Genomic DNA, 22,616 nt, shown 5'->3' on the forward strand with positions numbered 1-22,616 from the left:
GATTTTTAGAGAGAGGGAAAGACAGAAATATTGATGTGAGAGAAACACATCGATTGGTTTCCTCCTGCATGCACCCTGACCAGGGCCCGGGCTGGGGAGGAGCCTGCAATTGAGGTATGTGCCCTTGACTGGAATCGAACCCGGGACCCTTCAGTCCGAAGGCCGATGCTTTATCCACTGGGCCAAACCGGCTAGGGCCCATTGACTTCTTTTTAAAAAAAATCCTCACCTGAGGATGTCTTTATTGATGAGAGGGAGAAAAGAAAGAGACAGAGACATCGATGTTAGTGAGAAACATTGATCAGTTTGCTTACCATACACACCACGCTGACTGAGGATTGAACCCACAACCTAGCTGGTCAGGGCAGTAACCATTGATTTTTTTTTTTTAATAATCCTCACCCGAGGACATGCCTAGAGAGAGGGAGAGGCAGAGGTGGAGGTGGTGAGGGAGAAGGAGAGGGAGAAGCGGAGGATGAGAGAGAGAGAGAGAGAGAGAGAGAGAGAGAGAGAGAGAGAAAGAGAAGAGAGAAGAGAAGAGAAAGAGGGGGGGAGGAGAGGAGAGAGGAGAAGAGAGGAGAAGAGAAGAGAAGAGAAGAGAAGAGAGGAGAGAGAGGAGAGCCACCTCAGCTGGGCTACTTTGGAGTTTTAAAATATATTATCACATTATGTTTAATAATATTCTGGTTATATTGGCTTGTGTATATGTTGAATAAAATAATTTTCATGGACTGTGGAGTGAGGGTGGGTATGATCCATGTATTCCTGCAGGTGTTTTGAGGTAAAATTCATTTTGACATACATGCTTTGTATATAATTTGTGCTGTTCATGAGTCTTTTTCCAGGGTGATATAAAATATAATTCTGATAGCCTGTTGTAAATATAAATTCTGAAACAATGTGAAGTTCTTAATATACTGCAAATTACCTTCCTTCAATGATTTTCCAATTTAAATTCACTTATGACCAGTCACCACATTGTTCAGGTCCTGATTACAAATCCATAGCAAAGGAAAATTAAATAGACTCCCCTTTCTGCATTGATTTTAATTTAAAATGTAATTCATTTAGAGCTGCACAAAGTTACAGATTTGAAAAGTTTGATAGATCCATTTAAATCATATTATTAAAGTGTTTCCATGGGTTTAGCGCGTGGGGACCTCCCTGCTGTTCTTTACGCTGTGATGTAGGCCTCAGGACATTGTATTGTGTACATGTGACCATTCCATCCATGTGGTACTTTCTCTCCATTCACTGAGGTTTGCATTCTTTCGAAGGTTGCTTATTTGCCATATACTTTATCTTCCATTTATGTATTATGAATGTTAACCATAAATAGAGGACTGCATCAAGTGACCATATGAAACAAAATCATTCCTCTTATTCCCATTGGCATTGTAGAAAATGACAGTATTTCTGATGTTTTTGTTGGCATGTATTTTTTTTTATATTTCTATTTTTCTTTTTAAAAATCCAGGTGCAGATGCTTAAGCAGATTGTACTGCTTTTTGCAGGTGGTTTCTTATACCTGAATGGCTCTTTCCTGGCTGTTTGATTTGTTTCCTTCTGATGATCTGTGGCCTCACACACTCGATGGTGGCATCAATTAAGGCTTATTTACATTAAAAATATTCCTGTAGAACCCCACTATTCTAAGAGATTAAAATGGTACATGATTAGTTAATGAGTTCTGATCATTCTTTTGTCAAAGTGGTCACATTTTTTACCTGTTTGCACATAGTGAGCCACAGAGTTAGATAAGTAACATTTTCAGTGGTTTTATCTTCATTTTGGGGGTAAGGGAGTTAAGATCATAAACCACTTTACTTATAAACATTGCACATGTTTTCCTGATGAGTTCTGTTTTCCTCTGGGTTCTTTCTCTGTGATTCTCCTGTCTTTTCCATGTTTCTCTTCTCTTTCCCTTCTTGCTTGCCCACTCTCCTCAGAATGGTAGTTTTCCCTCTGAGTGAGGAAGGGAAAGAGCAGGGCACCAAGCATATTCATTTTCTCCTAGCTGCGTAACTGAGTTAATGAGAGTCTGCCTCAGACAGAACTGCAGGGTTGAAGTCAGCAATGAGAAAAGCAACTGTGGTTTGATTTGCAACACACTGTAGAAAAAAGGGTTGCTGCATGTTTAGCTTTCTCATGTGAAGGCCTCCTCAAAGCTCTACTCCCATAAGGTTGGTGAGGTGGGTTTCCAAGTATTTGACTGATGCTGGACAGTAAGTTGTTCAGGAAATTAGTAGCAGTTAAACTGTTTGAAATTGGTCAGAAAGAAACAAAGAAAGGTGGGAAACTGCTCTGTGTTTACTGTATGCCGTGCATTGGGACAAGTGCTTCTTGAATGATCAACTTCTAAGAGTCTAAAATGAGAGATTCCTCTATTAAAACACATTTATCTCTGCTAACCTCCCTTAATATTTTGTTCATTAGTCAGATTCAGATATTAGGCAGGTTGAATTTAAATGTGTTACAAATTGAAAAATTTTCAGGTTTAGTAATTTTATATGTTATGAAAACACCTCTTGGTAGATCTTTTTGTGAAGCTAACCTTTGGTGATATAAGTATGTATGTATTAATTTTTAAGAATTCTGACTCTAATTTTTAGTATGAGCTGTTTTTTTGTGTGTGTGTTTTTTTTTTGTAGAGTTGGTCTATATTTGCATAACGCTGTCATTTTGTAAGAAGTACAAAACTTAAAAAAACTATCTGAAATTTTATCTTAATTGATACATTGCTGAATGCTTATATTTTATTTCCATTTAGGTTTTTTCCCAAGCAGTTTTCAAGGGTGTGATGCATTTCTTCGCCACAAGATGACACTGATATCTCCCTCAGTGTTGAAGAAGTATGGTATTCCCTTTGATAAGGTATATTATTATTCTTTAACAAATTCAACTTTTGTGTGTAGTATTTGTATTTGAGGCAAATTTAACATAAATAATATAGCTTTGACCTCAGGTAGGATTTTTAGGATGTGGGGAGAAAAATTCAGATTCATGTTTTATAACAATTATCTAAATAGTAATTTGAAGTTACTTTTATTTCAGGATACATTTACTAGAGACTTCATGCTATTATAGTTTACTTATAACTACTGATAATAAGATGTAGCATATTTGACAAAATAAGATGTAGCACTTTTACATTGAAGTCTTTTATATGAGCAATATAATTTGTCTCTTTAAAAAAAAAGAAAAAAAGAATTCAGAGCAGTTATTATTAGCAGTTTGGTTGGTTAGAATCAGTGATTATGGTACCAGTATGTTGCTTCTAGACACATTTGGAAATAGTACAATTGAGATTTCATTAAGGATAAAATTGCCTGATGATTTAATAATCAGATATTGCTTCTTGGAAGTATTTCTAAAGATTAAGTTCTGTAAGACTCTGTGCCTGCTAGAGCTCTCTTTCTTTGTGTCCATGGGTAGTTATTGGGTCAGAATTATTACAGAACATGAGCATTTTTATGTGAAGAAGATGACATGAAAATAGCTTTTGACCAGATAAATAAAAGCTCTCTCTCAGTTGGAGGAGGATTAAGTCCTTAGCTACTTGAAGAAACATTAAAAAATAGTTCCACTCTCGTCTTCATTTTTTGTTTGAATTTCTTCCCATAATCCTTGCTATTTTCTACCTTAGAAGCTTTTCACTTGTGACTAAATCTTTACTTCTTTTTAATCTCAGGCCCTTCAAATCCCCTCCGCCCCTGTCCCCTGTCCTGCTTTGCTTTGTTTGAAGTAGAATTTTTGCAAGTTCCAAGAATCTTTCTGTGATTTGAGGTGGCCCCACTTTCCCACAAACTGTCTCTGTGGCACGCATACTTGTCTGTGATGAGGATGCTCTCACCTCTGGTTTACTGACATACTTCTGCCCATGACAAAAAGCAGGGCTCCGAGATGTGCACGGTGGGAACGCCCATGGTGTGGAGAGGGGCTAGTGGTGGGGTTCAGCACTGTTGCAGTCATAGAGGTCAGAGGCTGTGTCCCAGAGGGCCCATTGTTACTTTGGGGCGTTGTCTTACTTGCAGACACCTCTGCGAACTGGGTTTTTTCAGTCTCAGACACATTAGTGAGTGTTTCCTTTAGGTGGTTGGAATAAGCTTGATTGGGTACTTTTATTTACGTTGGAATATTAGAAGACCGAGGAGGAGTGGACTAGAGTCCCCCAAGACACATAAACCTCTGTTGGGTTTAGGGCTGGTGATAGGAATTGATAGAGCTGTTCTTTGGAGAGAGGTTATGTAAAGTAGCAGGACTGAGGGATTGGTTCATTTTCCCAGGATGGAGGGCTTTGTGGCTTGTAGGTCCTTTCTAATCTTTGGGGGTAGGAGGTAGGCAACCTGCACCCCTTTGTAGGCTCTGGCTTCCTACATACTGCTTGGTACATTACTAGTTGTGTCAGGCCCTTATCTGGTCTTTTGAGGATGGGGCATTTTCTCACTTCTTCGGGAAGTGACAGGATGATTGTTCTCAGATGGTGAGACACCCATGGCAAAGTCTGATTGACAATTGTTTTTCCTATGAAATACTGCCACTTCCCCTTTCACCTTGATGAATGGTGTGATGCATGACTCTGTGCTCCTCAAGGAACTTATTCTCTGATGATGATAATGTAACATGGGACAGAGTTTCCAAGTTCATTCCTGATTCTGTCACTTGGGTAAATTACATAATTTTTCTGAGCCTCTTTTTCTTTATTGGGAAGATGGGATAATAATAGTACTACTTAATAGGACCATTATGAGGATGAAAAGAGATCATCTATATCAGCATTTTTCAACCTTTTTTTTAACCTTATGGCACACATAAACTAATTATTAAAATTCTGTGGCACACCAAAAAATGTTATATTTTTTGCCAGTCTGACCAAAAAAAAAGCTATAATTTTGATTCATTCACACTGGATGGCTATTGTTGTATTGGCTCTTGTCAATTTTTCATTTGATAGTCTAAGGCAGTGGTTGGCAAACTCATTAGTCAACAGAGCCAAATATTAACAGTACAACGATTGAAATTTCTTTGAGAGCCAAAATTTTTAAACTTAAACTATATAGGTAGGTACATTGTTATTAACTTAATTAGGGTACTCCTAAGGCTTAGGAAGAGCCACACTCAAGGGGCCAAAGAGCCGCAGTTTGCCGACCATGGGTCTAGGCCACAGGTTGGCAAATAAAAGAGGTCAGTGCCCCTGACTAAATAGTCAGGTGATGCATGTTTTAAAAATTCTTGTGGCACATTGCTTGAAAATGGCTGATCTGCATATGAAGGACTTTGCATAGTGTATATTACATAGTCAGGTACTCTTCCTCCTCAATTCAGCCCTCTTTCTTAGACTATCATTTCACAGTTGGAGTAACATTTTTTCCCTTCTTTCAATGTATTTATACATATATATGAAAAAAGCATATTGAAAAAATAGCTAATGTCTACTTTTAGATTATGTGTATTACCCTTATTGGACTTTTTTCATGATATGGAATTACAGTGGTTGTTTAATCTATACTAATAAAGAGCTAATATGCTAATGTCAATATGCTGTAAGGGGTAATGACCAGGTCATTAGCATATTAGTTGGGGCATTGCTCCCGAGATGGGGTGGAAGCGGGGAGGCGCCTAGAGGAGGCGGGACCATCCCGTGCCAAGGAGGGCAGGGGTGAGAGCGCATAGCGCCCCCCGACCAGTCCTTCGCCACCCACCGCGGCCCACCTGCCAGGGGAAGGAGCACAGCGCAGCAGGCAGGAGGCTTCCATGCTCTCCTCTGGTGCCATGATGGGGCGGAGCCGCCGCGTTGCTCTGGAGACGGGTGGAAGCAGGGAGGCGGGTGGAAGCAGGGAAGCGGCCAGAGAAGGCCAGAGGGTTTGGGGGCTGGGCCAGGTGCGCTGGAGCTCTGTGTGGAGAGGTTCGGGTGTCAAGGCAGGGCCTTGTGATTTCAAATCGCGCGGCTGGGCTCCTAGCCTTATAATGAAAGGGACTCATTCTTTTTTTTTCCCTGTACGTTTAAAAATTATTATCAGTTTATTACATAGAGGCAGTAAATTGGCCTTATATGTTGGCTGTGACTGCCATTTTTCTAGAAATTTTACAGAGGCATCTTTATAGGGTTAGAAATAGTTGGGCAGGGTGAATTTTCTTTTATCACATAGTTACAAGGAAGTGCCTAGTTTCCAAGCACAATTATAATTAATGAGATTCAGTGAGATCGGGAAAGGAGAGAATCAGGCTTTGTTCTTATGTGGCTCAGAATGGTGGGACTGGAGCCATGCTGAACATTGATAAGCCATTCTCTCTCCCTGCCAGGTGGCAGCTGAGTTGCTGCTCACTGCAATAGGACACCTGCTGGGCTATCGGGGGTAGGGGATGATGAACTAAATTTCAGAATTGTTGGGAAAGAACATCCCCCACACACAACATTTTAGCATTCCTAAACTGGCAAGTCAATTCTAGTGTGAGCACCTTTATTTATACAATGTGTCTCTTGTATATTTACACACATGTACATACCCATATATTCATTTCTCAACCTTAAGGACTGAAATGAACCATGGAAACTGAGTGAACTAGAGAGCAATAAACTTGACAATATATTCTAGAGTAGGCCAATTAAAAAAAACAAAGAATTCTGACCCTGGCCAATTTGGCTCAATGAATAGAGCTTTAGCTCACGGAGTGAAGGATTGCGGGTTCTGTTCTGGTCAAGGGCACGTGCCTTGGTTGCAGGCTCGATTCCTGGCCCCGGGGTGCTAGCAGGAGACAACCAGTCAACGTGTCTCTCTCGAATCGATGTTTTTTTCTCTCTCTCCCCCCTCCCTCCCTTTCACTCTCCCTAAAAATTAATTGAAAAATATTCTTGCCGAAACCGGTTTGGCTCAGTGGATGGAGCGTCGGCCTGCGGACTGAAAGGTCCCAGGTTCGATTCCGGTCAAGGGCATGTACCTGGGTTGCGGGCACATCCCCAGTGGGAGGTGTGCAGGAGGCAGCTGATCGATGTTTCTCTCCCATCGATGTTTCTGACTATCTATCTCTCTCCCTTCCTCTCTGTAAAAAATCAATAAAATATATTAAAAAAAAAAAGAAAAATTTTCTGGGGGGGGGATTAAAAAAAAAACCACCCACACATACACCCCCCCCCCCCAAAACTCTGAAAAATTTATCCTTAATATTTTTTCTATAGGTCCTGGTGTATTTTGTGTGCTTTGGTGATTATGAAAATAAGATTTTTAAAAAAAATATCAAAATGACAATAAATACATTTTCCATCTTTGCTTTTTAACTCCTGATTGATTTATGTATTTTAATTATATTTAAAAATGCATTTTCTTACATATGCCTACATATATACATTTATTTGAATAATTATTTGATAGAAATTTTACTATTAAGTGAAATACAGTTAATTGAATGTTTTCTAAGTATTATAAAAGAATAATTTGGTGAATACCACCAACTCTTTAGCAATAGGAATTCATAATGAAGCCTATTCAACACCCACTATCAAAGTTTTTGTAGCTCTAACTTAAAAAATGTCAGTTATAATATGTCCTAATATAACTCCAACAATGCAAAAATTTAAAAAATAATAAAGTATACCCTAGCTGGTTTGGCTCAGTGGATAGAGTGTTGGCCTGCGGACTGAAGGGTCCTGGGTTTGATTCCGGTCAAGGGCATATCCCTGGATTGTGGGCTCAATCCCCAGTGGGGGGTGTGCAGTAGGCAGCCGATCAATGATTCTCACTCATCATTGATGTTTCTATCTCTCCCTTCCTCTCTGAAATAAAAAAAAAATTATCCTATATAATATAAGGGTAATATGCAAATTGACCCTAACAGTGGAACAACCAGGACGACTGCTTGACCAGTCACTATGAGGCGCCCTGACCACCACTTGGTCCTTTTCTCTGGCCAGCAGGCTCTGAATGGGGAACTGGGGATGGGTGGTGGGGGATGCGGGTGGCGCCAGACCAAGGCCCATGCCCCACCAGTCTCCCCACACACAGAAGGCTGGTTAGCGGCAGGGGTGGGGGCAGGGCCGGTGAGTGTGCTGAAGGGCCAACCTCTCAGTTCCTCCCCCCAGCCAGCAGGCTCCGATCACCCGATGGCAAATGGGGAATGGGGTGGGTGGCGGTGGGTGGCAGGGCTGGCTGCAGGCAGCCAGGGAAGATGGCCCTGATCGCAGGCCAGGCCTAGGAATTTCATGCGCCAGGCCTCTAGTATATACATATGTATAAATAATAAAATATACACACTGCTTGATTATATGAACAAATTTATTAGAATAACAGAGATGTTTTCATATAAAATATGATATCTTTGATTATGGATTGAATGATTGAACTAAACCCAGTTTAGAAAAGTCTTTGGAAAGTTTTCTGAAGAACTATTAAAGAATTAAGTAAAGGGTTTGTAGGGACTTTTTTTATACTGGTACAGCTCTGATGTCATGGCATTTTTTCCTGTATTTTTTCTAGGAAATATATTTTACTTGTATTCACAATTTGAGAAGTCTTATAATTGGAAAATATTATATGTTTTCTACCCTGCAGATCACCCAGGAGGCTGGAGAATTTATGATCACGTTCCCATATGGCTACCATGCTGGTTTTAATCACGGTTTCAACTGTGCAGAATCTACAAATTTTGCTACTGTCAGATGGATTGACTATGGGAAAGTTGCTAAATTGGTAAGTTATGCCTCAGAAATAAAGCATAAATTAAATGTGTATTCTGGTTAGTGTAGCGAGAAAGCTAAGATCACTTGTTTGTAGCATTTGTGTTTGACCTCTCACCATGATAATTTATTTCAGACTAAATATATTTATTTTACACAGGCTGTATTACCATTTGTAGCTATATTTGTCTGTTTTGAAATTAATGTGAAATAATTTACCTTGAGAGGTAATTTTATGCAACTGATGTTTGCTTCTCTCTTAAGGCCACCAATTGTTTTTGTGTGAGATTTTTCCAGTGGCTCCCTGTGTGGCTCTATGACTGAACTCCATGCTAGAGTTTAGTCCATGGCTTAAAAAACAACTATTTGCACAAGAAAAGTGTCTGGTAAAATTGTAACAAGTTGAGGAAGAATGGTAAGAAGGAATGATTAAAACTTACCTTAGTGCCGAAATGAATTCTTAAAAGTAATAATGTAGAATAAGAAATAGATCTTCATGTTAAATTTGGAATAAAATTTTGCATCTTCTGCCCAGCATATTTAGTTTAGTTTTACATACTGTGTATTTTCATTCATAAGCAACAACTTCTATAAAATTTAATTAACTTCCCTCAGTGGCATTAAATAGAGGACACCTTCAAAGTGATGGTGGCTTCTATTAGGTTGCTGTCTTTCCTGTGGCTTTTAAAGCAAAGGTGCAGGCTGGCAGAGGGAAGCTTGTTAATGAAACTATGTGTTTTATAGAGTATGCAAAATCGACATAGATTTAGTGGAAAATGATACACACAGCTTACATGTCCTTACCTTGGCCACTGCATGGCACAAGTTAGTATTATTCATTGTACATTGATAAAACTTGGATGCAAATATATGCAGGACAGATGACTCCAGGTTTAATTTATATGTGTATTTAGAACTTGCATAATATATTTAAATAAAAGTATAGCCCTTTGGCAGCTCAGGAAGCATTTGAATGAATTCGTGACATAAAAGAAAGCTCCTGCTATTAGAAGACTTTTTCTGTTCTGAATAATTTCTATTTATGAGGGGTAATTTAGAAAGGAACAGAACTGAACTATTTCTTCCCATTACCCATCCTGCCTATTACAATAAACCTAATAAAAAATAGAAAACTCAGTGTGTATGTACCTTGGCTAGCTACTGCAGTGTTGTTTTGCATAAATGTAATGCTAGTATCTACATTGAAACAGTGTCATAGCCTCGAGGTTAAAACAAGGTTTGCTATTTTATAGTTTGCATCTTTAATCATTGTGGTAGTAAGTCAGCTATCACAGCTGTTCAGAGTCTCCAGAAAAAATTAGTTGGTGTTTGTTTACTATGTTTCAGATCTAGTTGAAGGTATTAACCAAAATAGCTTCTCCCCAAGGCTGAAATGTGTCCACATTTACGTGAGGATGTGGAGTGGAGTGTGACCAAGTCAGAGAGGTCAATAGTGATCCTTTCTGAAATCTCAGCTTTTGGAACCTAGAATTGTGGGGTTAAGAATCAGTAGACTGTGGTGGAGGAGACAGGGATCTGAGGCCCAACTTTTCTTCTTCTACCTAGCCATGTAACATCAGGAAAGTCATTTATTCTTTTTGTTTCTTCCTATGTAAAGTACAAATACCTCTCTACCCCATAGATTTGTTGTGAGGGGAAAAAAACTCAGGTATGTTTATATGCACCCACACTGTGTTGATTTATAGCTTTCAGTTTAGTCAAAGATATGACTGTCTTGGTTCTGGGTATTTTACTAGGTATGCAATATTCAATGGTTATAATGCAGTTTGGGCAGTTAATTTAAAACTGTTGTAATTGTATATGTTTTTAGGTGTTGTCTCAACTTGTCCCTTATTTTTGGTGAGGTGGTGCTACTCTGAGAACGTAGTCTTTTTCTATTGCTGCTGTAGCAGATTACCATAAAATTAGTGATTTAAAACAATGCCCATGTGCTGTCTCATCGTTCTGTAGGTTAGAGGTCACCAAGCAGAAAGTCAAGGTGCTTGTGGGTCTGTGTTCCTTACTGGAGGCTGGTGAGGAACCCACTTCCTTGTTGTCAGGTTGTTGGCGGAATCAGCTCCTTGCAGTGTGGGACTGAGTTCCCTTTTCCTTCTTGTCTGTCAGCTGGGTCTTTGCTGCTAGAGGCCTCTCTTAGCATCTTGCCTGTGGTTCTCTACATTTCAGAGCAAGCAATCTACAAAGTCCCTTTTGTCATGTAAAATGATAGTTACAGATTTCAGCATTTCGGACATGGGGATCTAGGCATTCTGCCTACCACAGAGAGTTCCAATGAATAACTGACATGGTGATATACTAAGAACCTACTTTGAATCATGTAAATAATTTTAGTTATTTTGCTTAAAAACAGGAAACTAAACTTGTAATGGATACAATTTTAAAATTTTCACTGAAACACCCTTGTACTTTCTTAAATTATAGTCCTCAATGATAATGTTTTCCTGACTATTCTCAGTTAATAAGTTCTCTTCCATTATAGTGTGCTGTGATGGAGTGTTTTGTGCAGATTTTGGTGTCTTTTATAATTTATTTGATATATATTTTTATTGATTTCCAGGTCTGTTTCTTTAGGCAGCCTTATGATATTACTGTGTGCGTGTGGGTGCGTGTGCACGTGTGCAAGCATGTGTGTGTAGACACACATGTAGTTTTTAATCTTTGAAAATTAGTGACTTGGTATTAGTTTTTGTGTTTGCTGGGGAATTATGGATTGCGCTTAAAGGGCAGTTAGCTTTGAAGATGACCAAATTTGTTACTTTGTCTTAATTCTTTGCCTTCTTCAATTTATCCTAAATGATAACTATTAAAAAAACAGTTATTTGTCATAAGTGATGGTGAATTGTGCATTTGGGAGGGATAATTTGAAAAGCAATGGCATACTTTTTCATGGTTTAAGCACTGGGGGATGACATCTGCTTCCCCTGTCACGTATTTGATTTGAGTATATAAAAGCATCTCATATAGTATCTGTTTGTGGTGCAGCAAAAATTAATTAATGTGGGGTCTCCACTGATTATATTTAATATATTACAAACCAGCATCTCTGATTTCATGACTTGGAAAAGAACTGCTACAGAAGACTAATTTTTATTTAAGAAATCCACTAGGTTTTGAAAAGATAATCCCCAGGTTCACTGATATATTGATGTTCTCTGTTCAAGGGCCTGCAGACTTGGGTTAATAGGACCTTTTCAGCCCATTCCGGTGGCTGCTATTGAATGCAGCTCTATTTATTCTGAGAGTGCTTGTCTGCTGTGTGTGGGCGCCATGCATGTTTCTGTGAATTTATCACTTGGAGGATGAGAGCAAAGTGAGAGTAGAGGTGGCGCTGGCAAGGGATCAAGGACCGCTTCCTTTGTTGTTGGCTTCTCTGGGGTAGGATGGGAGAGGGGATTTCTGTGGGTTTCTTTTGACTCTATTACTGACTTATTGGTATGTGATATTTGTTCAAGAAATGGCTAACATTGACTGGAACTCCCATTCCGTTATTTGTGCTAAGCCCAAATAGCTGTTTTCCAAATTTCAGCAAATTCCTGGATGTTTTCTATTCTCAACTAAATAACAGCAACAACAACAAAAACAATAATTATGTGACTATTTCACTGCCTTTTGGTGTATTCATATCTACCCAAACTGCCTTGTCTCACAGAAGGCTGTTTTATGCCGTGGTTGTGGAGAAGACTCTCAGAAAACGGGCAGAGGTGGGCATGAGGAGACATTGACCTCATAGCCTTGAAACCAACTTAATTTGACTATCCCTGTTTCTAAAAATCTCTGCTAATGCCTTAGGCCCTTACTCTTCCTCTTGTTCCTCTTTCTTTCTCTCCTACGTGAGGATCATTCAGCTCTCTCTTTCCTTGACCTACAAAATATAGCATAGCAAATCCTGCATGATATCACAGAACATAGCAAATCCTGCATGATACTGCAGATCAGAAGTTCTGTCTTAAGGGGACACACTTACTTAACCAGGCAGCTATGTAATTTCCCCCATTTTGTTAATCAGAGGTAAGATTTTCACTGAAAACTTTGAGGGGGATGTTCAGGATAGCCACATGCCCATTTGCCTGCTGGCTCAGGCCGAGCTGGGCTTGGAGAGTGCTCAGCGAGTTCCTCCTCTGCCCAGAAACTGTGCCGCATGCATGTGTACGAAGGAGAAAGATGTGTAGTCTTTGTCTTCAAGGAGACTTCATAAAGAGTAGAGGGCTTTTACAAACCTCCATTTGTAAAGTTGTGTTATGAGTGGAACATGCTATCCTGTTACTTATTTTAGGCATTTTAATAGTAATCTAGAGTGAAATGCTACATATATATTTTTTCTAGTAGAGATTTAAAAATATGTAACATAGCTTAACAATTGAAATGAGATATTGGTGCATAGTCGAGGTGAATGTTTTCCGTTTGTGTGGAGTATTCTTTCCTTCTGTGCTGAGATGGAGTCCATGATTACGTGGTGGCACATAGGGCTGCTTCCTGCCTGAGTTGGATCAAAGAGCTGGCCTGCAGGTTGTATTTCATTTTTCCGTTTGGTGGGATGAAGTGCAGTTGTTTTGATGTTAGGTTTGATGGATTTGTTTGCCACTGCATTCATTAGCTTCACATCAAAAAACTGACAGGCTGTTAAATGAAACTTTGGCTTAGATTTTCAGCTTGACTGTTTGGAGACATTTGTGAAGATATTTTGTTGTTGTGTTGCAGCAGCCTCAAGCGCTGTGCTTGTCTCAAAGGGAAGAAAAGTTATTTACTGTACGATTTTCTTGAGTAAAAAAGAATCATTGTCTTGGGGACAGTCATGTCTAGCCTACACTCTCAGAAGTTAGTGTATTTATGACAGTGTGTGCCGTGTGAGAGACTTATCTACAGCATGATAAGTAATGCTATCTTCTTGGAAGGAGAGGTAATAGTTGGTGACTCCAACATGCTCTCTCTCTTATTTTGCATTAATTTTACTTTAAGTGATACTCTATTAATATTATATGCCAAAAAGTTGAAAAATTACACTCCAGGAGCGTTACCTCACAATCTAATTTTAAAGCATTCTGATATTCGAGTCCTCAAACGTTTCAACAAGTTTAAAAAGAGATGATAGAATTTTGAAATTGATTTCCCTTTCATCTGGAAGGGATTTCAGCTATTAGATTGTCTCGCATACAAAAACCACGATATGGGCTCATTCTATTTTGTATTTCAATCCTTCTGTAAAATTAAATTTGCTTCTTTTTTTAAAAAATCAGGTAGCATCCTTCCCAAAAAACCTTTAATCTTGGGCAGTATTTATTAAAACCAGCAGGAATCATTTTAATGGTGAGTCACTAGGTTATACTTTAATATGCTTTACATCACAAAACACTAGTAGAGTGATATTTCTTTATTCTTGTGGCTTGTGAAGGAAAGAAAATATAGACTATTTTGCACATTGCTCATTTACCAGTTCTTGGCATTCTAATTTAAGTGTGTGATAATACATGTATAATATAAACTTTGTGAGCCATGGAGATTTTATATTCTTCATTTTCTCTTTTTACCTCTACTTTGTTTCTGTTTCCTGGGCCCTGGTGGTACTGTACAACAGTGCTATCGAGTGCTCTGTGGTGTCCTTTCTACAGAGCTTCAAAGGAAGAATAGACAATATTATGTAGAAAAAAGGAAGCATAAGAACTCATGTTCTTAGGAGCTGTACTCCAGCTAGGGAGTTAGTATTTATATACTTTGAAGGGGTATTTAGATAGAAAATATTCACATTTGTCCCTGTTTTGTTCCGATTAAGTGTTGAGTTGTGGTATTCAGAAAATCAGAGACTTCCTGTAGTAGACTAGAACGCTCATTGATTGGCATATATTGTGTCTGCAGGAGAAATATCGGGGGGCTCAGAGCAAGGGAGCCGGATTTCATTTATTGCTAACTTAAATTGGCTGGATTATAGGATTTAAATGTAAGTGGGTATATGGTTTGTGACACTGACATTTAGTTGCTAACCTGAAATCGTGGTAATATATTTTTGAGGCTTTCATTTATGTTATTACCTTAAGAAAGTAAATTGGCTTTTTTAGTAACTTACATGCCCTTGAAAAAGATTAATTTGTCTTTAAGCCTTTTTACGTTCATATAGTTTGAGAGTAATAGTACTTGCCCTTGATTGTTCACGACGTGCCAGGCCTTGTCCAGGGCACTTCATACATGTAACTGATGGTGCTGATTCAGAGACAATTGGATGGATGCCTTCTTTGCTCTCCTAGTCCCCATCTCGAACTGGGGGAGTTGGGGTAATGCACAAAATGAGGATGGTGAGGCTGGGTTTGGAGGCAGATGGTTGGGTCCCAGTGCCCTGTATTTCCTGAAATCATCTTCCTGGATGAGTTGGATTAAATAGTATGTAATTTGTGGGCTCACTTTCAAGATTGCTGAAGATTCAAAATTATCCTGTCCTAGGTAAGTTGAAATTGACACCAGGTGGCCCCATGTTCTTTCTGGCATTTGTTTCCATTTGGTTTGTTAAAGCCAATGGACACTTATTTTGTCGTCTATTGCTCTGTCGTGAAACCTACATATGAATGCTTTTTCAGCCCCTAAAGCAACCATCATTACCTCTCAGGCTTTGACCTTGCTCTTTGGTTAAGTGAGAAAACCCCCCACAAAGGTTCTCTACTCCATCCGTCATTTTGAGGAGTGAGGGGGATTCTGAAGCTTCAGTCTGGACAAAAAGATGTGTGTGTGTAGAATCAAAACAAAGTTGAGGATGCTCCTACCTTGACATACAGGGTGGGGCAAAAGTAGAGTTACAGTTTTTCATATGGAAAATAATACAGTAAATAATACATAATAATATAAGAATACGCTCAATAAATAATAATCTAAGAATAAACTCCATGCTTTGCGTATTCAGAAGCATAAACTTACTTTTGCCCCACCCTGTATGTTTTTATGATTACCAGGGACCAAATTTTATTGCAGCAGTTTTGAAGCTTTAGGTTCTTTTTTACTATTTTTTCTGCCTTTTCTAGTGTTTATAATAGTAAACACATAGTAAAAATTTACATGAAAGGCTCTGTCCTAGATTTGGAGAGGAGGGGAGAAATTTGGAGAGTGTGTTCTGGCCAGTGGTGATCCAGAATTCTGTGGGGTAGTGGAAAGAACACCTGATGATGTTTGAGGGAAGCAGGTTGGCCAGCCCTGGAGGGAATGATGGGAGAATCTTTTGGGCTCTGGGCACCCAGAGTTTATATAACAGCCAGAATCCCTGGTTCCTTGCTGAGGCTATAATGTTTAAATAGTGATCCTAGCCTGGCTGATGTGGGTCAGTGGTCTACCTATGAACCAGGAGGTCATGGTTTGATTCCCAGTCAGGGCACATGCCCAATTGACAGGCTGTATCCCCAGAAGGGGGTGTGCAGCCAATCAGTGGTTATCTCTCATCATTGATGTTTCTATCTATCTCTCCCTCTCTGAAATTAATAAAAATATATTAGAAAAAAATAGGGGTCCTGTTCCTAATTTGATTCAAAGCCATGGTTGAAAATGTACAGATGTGGCTTAGGAGGCAGCAAGGCAGTAGTAAAGAGCAGTTTGTGGCCACTGGGGCTGCATTCGTATGAAGACACCCCTGTTGCTAGCATTTTAATTCACTTGAAAACTTTATGATCTAATTGCTAATTGTTTGCTCTTAACAATTATCTCTCTCAAGAGATATATATTTAAAGAAAAAGCTAGTTAAAGGAGACTTGGGAAACTCCCTTAAGTGGGCTCTGAACCCCTGGCCCAGCTACACAGTAGTTTTTCATTCTCCATGGAAGAGCTAAGTGTGAAATAGTACTTCTCAGGTAAGGCATGCCAGCCAAGGTCACTGGTTTTCTTTTTGTTCTCTGCTGATGGAACAGTAGCAACATGTGCACACGCCCAATTTGAAGCCTCAGTGCAGAATTTTTTGCTTACTTAATTATTTGATACTAGAGGCCCGGTGCACGAAATTCATGCACGGGATGGGGGCTGTCCCTCAGCTTGGCCTGCACCATCTCCAATCCGGGACCCCTCGAGGAATGTCCGACTGATGGACATCCCTCTTGCAATTTGGGACCGCTGGCTCCTAACCGCTCGCCTGCCTGCCTGCCTGCCTGCCTGGTCGCCCCCTAACTGCTCCCCTGCCGACCTGCCTGATCGCCCCCTAACTGCCCTCCCCTGCTGGCCTGATCACCCTTCACCGCCTCTGCCTCGGTCCTCGCCACCGTGGCTTTGTCCAGAAGGAAGTCGGACATCCTGAAGATGTCTGGTCTGCCTGGTCTAATTAGCATATTACCCTTTTATTAGTATAGATAACCTCTGAATGAAAAGAAAGTTTTAATGGGATTTCACTGAGATCAGTGGCTATAATTAAACTTTAATCTGTGGATCCACAATCTGTCCTCCCTCTGCTCTGAGCAAGGTGACAGAAAGTATGGGCACTCCTCCTTCAGAAACTGCTGGGTAGAACTGTAGTCTGGCAATTTCCCCAGAGGGGCTGTGGCCACTGAGCACTCTGTGCCAATGCCAGGGCCCCTTCTCAGGAAGAAGATTGAAAATGATGGAGGTAATAGTGGAATAGGTTTTGATATTTAAATATCAGAGGGAATAAAGAATGGGTGAAGAAACCCATGATTAATCTCCCTTATTGTTTTAACAGTCTGCACCTTTGCAATGAGAAGAATCAGTGTTAGGTCAGAGAAGAAAGGTGCCCCCAGTTAGGGAGACCCTAAATAAATCTGATGTAATAGAGAAGCCCAATGCTTAGTTCTCTTCCTCCTTTAGCATGCCTATTATTTTTGTTTATTTTTTGTTATTCCTCACTTGAGGATATTTTTCCATTGATTTCTAGAGAGAGTAGAAGGGGAGAGACAGAGGAACATCCATGTGAGAGAGACTCATCGATTGGTTTTCTCCCATAACTATGTGCCCTTGACTGGAGACAGGAATCAAACTCGGGATCCTTCAGTCTGAGGGCCGATGCTCTAACCACTGAGCAAAAGCGGCTAGAGCGCCTATTATTTTTAATTTACTAGACTTTTATCCCCAGAAAACTGTGACCAGTAATATATTTTGCCTCTTTGTAACACAAGGGAGGCAAAACAAGATTGTCTTCTGGACACTTGGACACTTTGAAGGGATGATTTCCAACACAATAGCTTAGAGCAGGGGTCCTCAAATTTTTTAAACAGGGGGCCAGTTTACTGTCCCTTGGACCGTTGGAGGGCCGGACTATAGTTTAAAAAAAAACTATGAACAAATTCCTATGCACACTGCACATATCTTATTTTGAAGTAAAAAAACAAAACGGGAACAAATACAATATTTGTATTTGCATGTGGCCCGCGGGCCGTAGTTTGAGGACCCCTGGCTTAGAGCACTGATTAATTCTTTGCAACACTATTTACAAAATTTAATGCTTACAGCTAATTCTGCAGGCATTGTTTTTGTCTTTCATTTGTATTGATGAGATACTTTTATGCCTTGTTGCTTATAGGGCTGAGTATAATTTTTATTATTTTACATCTCTTACTGTTATTGTTTGATACTTAGATTTTTATCATGCTTAAGTATGACTAATGAATAAATAAGTAAGGGAATTTTCAACCTAGAGTTATAATGTTATTAAAAATGTGAAGAAATTGAAATCTTAATATTGGGAAATTATCTATTTTATAGTTATATCAGTATTTTGGGGGCAGGGGATGAGGATTGTACACATATATACATATAGTTCACTGTTATTGCTGTTACTTTATAATATTTTAGGAAAGGCTAGAAACCATTATAGAAGAAAAATTTTAGCCTGCCTACGTTCCATGTGTAATCTCAAAGTTTTATAAAATTAATTATATTTTGCCTCTCCCTTCACAATGCTTAGTTAGAAATATAGTCAAGTAGTTGTTCAGGTTCCCTGATCTCCGTAAGATTGCTGTCAGAGCACTCAAGGGAGACAACGCAGGGTGGTGGAGGCGGCAGACTCTTGGAGAGCAATATTCTTTGTCTTGAATTTCTCTCAGGCTGCATGTAATCCTGATGGACGTCATTTCCTCGTGTGTAAGGGAAACATTATTTTGTAGTGTTGAAACGGGTACAAGTTCAAGGGTTAGCCAAACTCTGATTCATTGGAGCAATTACTTAACTAACCTGTCTAAATTGCTCTTTTCCCATATGTAAAATGGATATTGTAGCTTCTTTATAGTTGTTATAAAAAATAAATGAAATTAAATAGTAGGGAGCCTTGAAGAGTTGTGGTGGAGACTGGGGAGAAAGGGTGGTAGGTTAGGATTGTGTTTTCCCTGCATTTTTCTTCCAGAATTCCAGTTTGGGGAATTGACCTTGGCTCAGTGATTGGCCTGTCTGGCATGAGGGAAATCCTGTTTCCTGTTGCAGTGATGATGGATCAGTTCAGTGGGTCAATCCTAGTGAAATAGAAGGAAGAGTAGGATTGGTGGAGAAATAGAGGAAAATGCCAGCTTGCCTTAGGAGAGTAGTGGGATGGGCATCTCATGAGGGCAAGGAAGCACTGAAATCTGCAGTCTACAATCATAAGGGGATCAGACCTAACAAAGTCCATGCTTTGGATACCAGACCAGAGACATGAAAAGGTCTGTTTAAAAATCATAGCCCGGAGAAAGCATGCCAGTGTTTTATTTTCCAAAACTCTGTCAGTAATACCAATGGTCATTGCTATAAGTCCAGAGTTCTTTCTTCCTAAATAAAAGTGTTGTTTATTTGGTTTTTTTTATGCCCATGTTTTTGTACCCCAAAATTAATAAAAGTGTTTTGATGGCTAATATGAGTACAGGTTTTAAAACAACAACAACCCCAAACAAAAACAAAAACCCAACCCAATCACATCCCATGTTAGAATTCTGGTTCTGTGTGGGGTATTTGTGTCACCTGCCTCTGTGAGCTGCAGTTTCCATACTTGCGGAGAGAGCTTTAACTGGTGCCCCACCAGCTGTAGTGAGGGTGGGGGCGGTAGCTGGAGCAGTCACCTTAGCACCATCCTCTAGCACTGAATGCATTTTAAAAAGTGATTCATTGTGGGTCATTTCTAAACCTAGGAACTCCATGATGTTAACTTGGGGAAGCCAGCGGAGTTCAGGCTTGAGGTGCTGAGAAGCAGTGGCCGTGGGGACAGTATTTGCAGGATACGTGCTAACAGCAGGCTGGACAGATGGATTGCTTTATATATTTCTACTGATTTCTCACATCCATTCACTTTTACTTTCCACCATAATGAGGGCAGCATGGAAAGAAATGACATCAACTAACAGTGTCTGGGGTTCTGTGCGCCAGATTGCTGAGGGGAGGAATTTGAAGGAGCTGTTGCTTTTGTCTTCAAAAAACATATTCTAGCTCTTGGGCCTTCATGTTGAGTTTGAAAGACCATGTGTTGTAAATTCCTGGAAAGAAAATCATCATGGGTGTTAGAGATTCCTGTTAAGTTTGACTCTAGTCCACACATGGCTTTTACATGCTCCAGGTTTTTATTCAAAAAAAGTAGGTAGTTTCCAGCAACTTCTTAATTTTCATAAAGGACATTTTAAAAGATCTACTGATAATTTTCACCGATTCTTGGTAGAGTATTCCCAGTTCTCAGGAATGTATATTTTGTATTGTTCTTTAATTTTAAGTATTAAATTTTTTTTAAAAATTGGATTGTTATGATGATTATTGAAGTGTATGAAAACATGTTTCTTTGCTGGTAAATACAATTGAAAAATTATTCAAACTTCAGTGTTATTAAAAGTAATAGTGAAGGATTTCTTTTTTGTATTGTATTAGTAAATATAAAAGGGAAGTTCATTGGACATGAGAATGTAATTGGTAGACTGGGCACTCTGCCCTTCTGTTGGTTTTAGGATGCCAACATAAGCATCCTAAAAAGCAGGTAGGTAGTATGTATTAATACTCCTCAACATCTCCATGCCCTTTCACCCATTTCTTAACACTCCTAGGAAGTACTAGTAGTCAGAAATAAAGACAAAAGTTGATTTACAGAGGTGATTGTTGTGGTGCTGGTTTTATCAGCAAAAATTGAATTATAACTAAAATGCCAAATGATATGGGAATCATTGTTCTAGAATACTTTTAATTTTACAGAAAATTATTTGAAAGGAAATCACTATGGTTTTTTATATTACTACCCAAATACCAGTTGTTCAAATGTATAAAAATAAAATAAATAATATATGCCCATGATTTAAAAAAATTAGAGTACAGAAAAATATTTAATGACACCTCTTCCAATCCCTTCCTTAAAGGTAAAACCTGTTGACAACTCCTTGTATATCCCTTCAAAAATATCTACATGTCTATATCTTTTTTAAAAATCAACACAAAGATGATCAGTATTGAACACATTGTTTTCCAATGTCTTTCCTTTTAACCTCATTTCTTTTAACATATCTTGTATTTATGGCAAGAAAATCATTTTTAGAGTATAGATGTTTTATTAGAAAAACCTTCTCACTTATCCCAATAGAGTATGACAGATGGTTTGCAGTGGATTTTTTTCTGAGGGGCATCATAGAATCACAGCAGTGCATAAGAGTTCATTGCACAGATCTTGTTAACAAATCAGGACTTTGAAAATGAATGCCTTAGTTTATTGCTCTCTTTTCATTCCCTTCATGCAAAGCAGATGGCTATGTAGACCTGGTGCACTTGCACGGTTCCAGTTCTGTCTTTATTGACGGGCCCTGCCTGCACCTGCCATCTCAGCTTATTCTACCACAGTTAATACTGGAAGATAGTTAATGCCATCATAGTTCTCTGTTTTACTGAGTGACAGCATTTGGAGCTCCGTCCTCATATTTGAAGAATGGGATTGGTCAAATACATTTTAATAAGTTTGTTCTAATTTCATTTCTCTGGCCTCATAAAGGATTATCCCAGTGAATTTGGAAGACATGACAGGAAAAAGTAACGAAATGACTTTCTCAACAGTTCTGTGATAATGGGAAATTGAAATAGGAATGGCACAAAGGGGAGATAAAACCCAGCCTGGTTTCTAAATATACACATAGGCAAAGAGGGCTACATAAAATAATAAAATACGAACTGCAATAATCATAAAGGGTACTCTAGATTTAAAGCACGTACATGAAGTAAAACAATCAGGAAATTATTGCCCATTGTTGTAAGGGAACAGATGGTGTTTAAAATACCTTTTAATTTTATGTCATTCTTAAAATCAAACAACCAAAGAAAATATACCATCTATATTTAAAAAGTTAAATGCATATTTTTCTATTTTGGGGAGAATGCTAGAGTAGAGTTAAAAAACAAATGCAGCATGAATCTGCCAGTAAAGACACATGTTGGAGGCTGTTTTGCAGGGGATGAAGGGCAGATGAAGGAAAAGATTACTGAGAAAGTGTTCCAAACCTGCTTAGCTCCTATGTGAGACTTCTCTATTACATATTTCTCCCCTAAGTGGTCTAGTGAGTGACTTGATATTGAACGTTTAAATTCTGAAATGTCTAGGTTATGTCTCTAAAACTGCATCCATTTCAGTACATGGCCATAATTTTTAGAAAATGTGATTTAATGCTTTAGTATTTCACATTTGATTAGAGAGAATGTTAGGTTTTTCTGAATTTTGTGCTGTGTAAACTGGCCTTCAGAATTAATGCTGAATCCTAAGCCCTAAAATGTTTAGTATGTGTAAGCCTGACCAAGACTTCTTAATAGATAAACTTTTGTTCTCAGATTTGTACATAGGATTATGCTGCAGCAGTAGATCTTAAAAGGTGTTTCTGTTGTGTAGGCTCCTTATCAATTCATGGTGCTTTCCCCCGCCTAATCAGTATATAGATGTGTGCTGGTGTTACTGAGATGGAAGGAGTCTGTGGCAGAGCTTAAGCAGTCTGACTGATTCAGCCATTCAGTACTGAGTTTAAAATGTTGGTGCTGAGCACAG

At 39.0% G+C, this 22,616-nt stretch overlaps 1 protein-coding gene across 5 annotated transcripts in view; it reads left to right on the forward strand.

The window, feature by feature from the left end:
* The window catches only part of KDM4C (lysine (K)-specific demethylase 4C), a 335,517-nt gene that overhangs the window by 88,117 nt on the left and 224,784 nt on the right, over nt 1-22,616 (forward strand). For all 5 annotated transcript variants that reach the window (XM_014535707.1, XM_014535708.1, XM_014535709.1 and 2 more), the window contains 2 exons: nt 2,771-2,874; nt 8,547-8,684. In XM_014535707.1, coding sequence (XP_014391193.1) covers nt 2,771-2,874; nt 8,547-8,684 — 242 coding nt within the window. The remainder of the gene's footprint in view (nt 1-2,770; nt 2,875-8,546; nt 8,685-22,616) is intronic.

The sequence above is a fragment of the Myotis brandtii genome, unplaced genomic scaffold (assembly GCF_000412655.1).
Source record: "Myotis brandtii unplaced genomic scaffold, ASM41265v1 scaffold149, whole genome shotgun sequence".
Classification (NCBI taxonomy): Eukaryota; Metazoa; Chordata; class Mammalia; order Chiroptera; family Vespertilionidae; genus Myotis; species Myotis brandtii.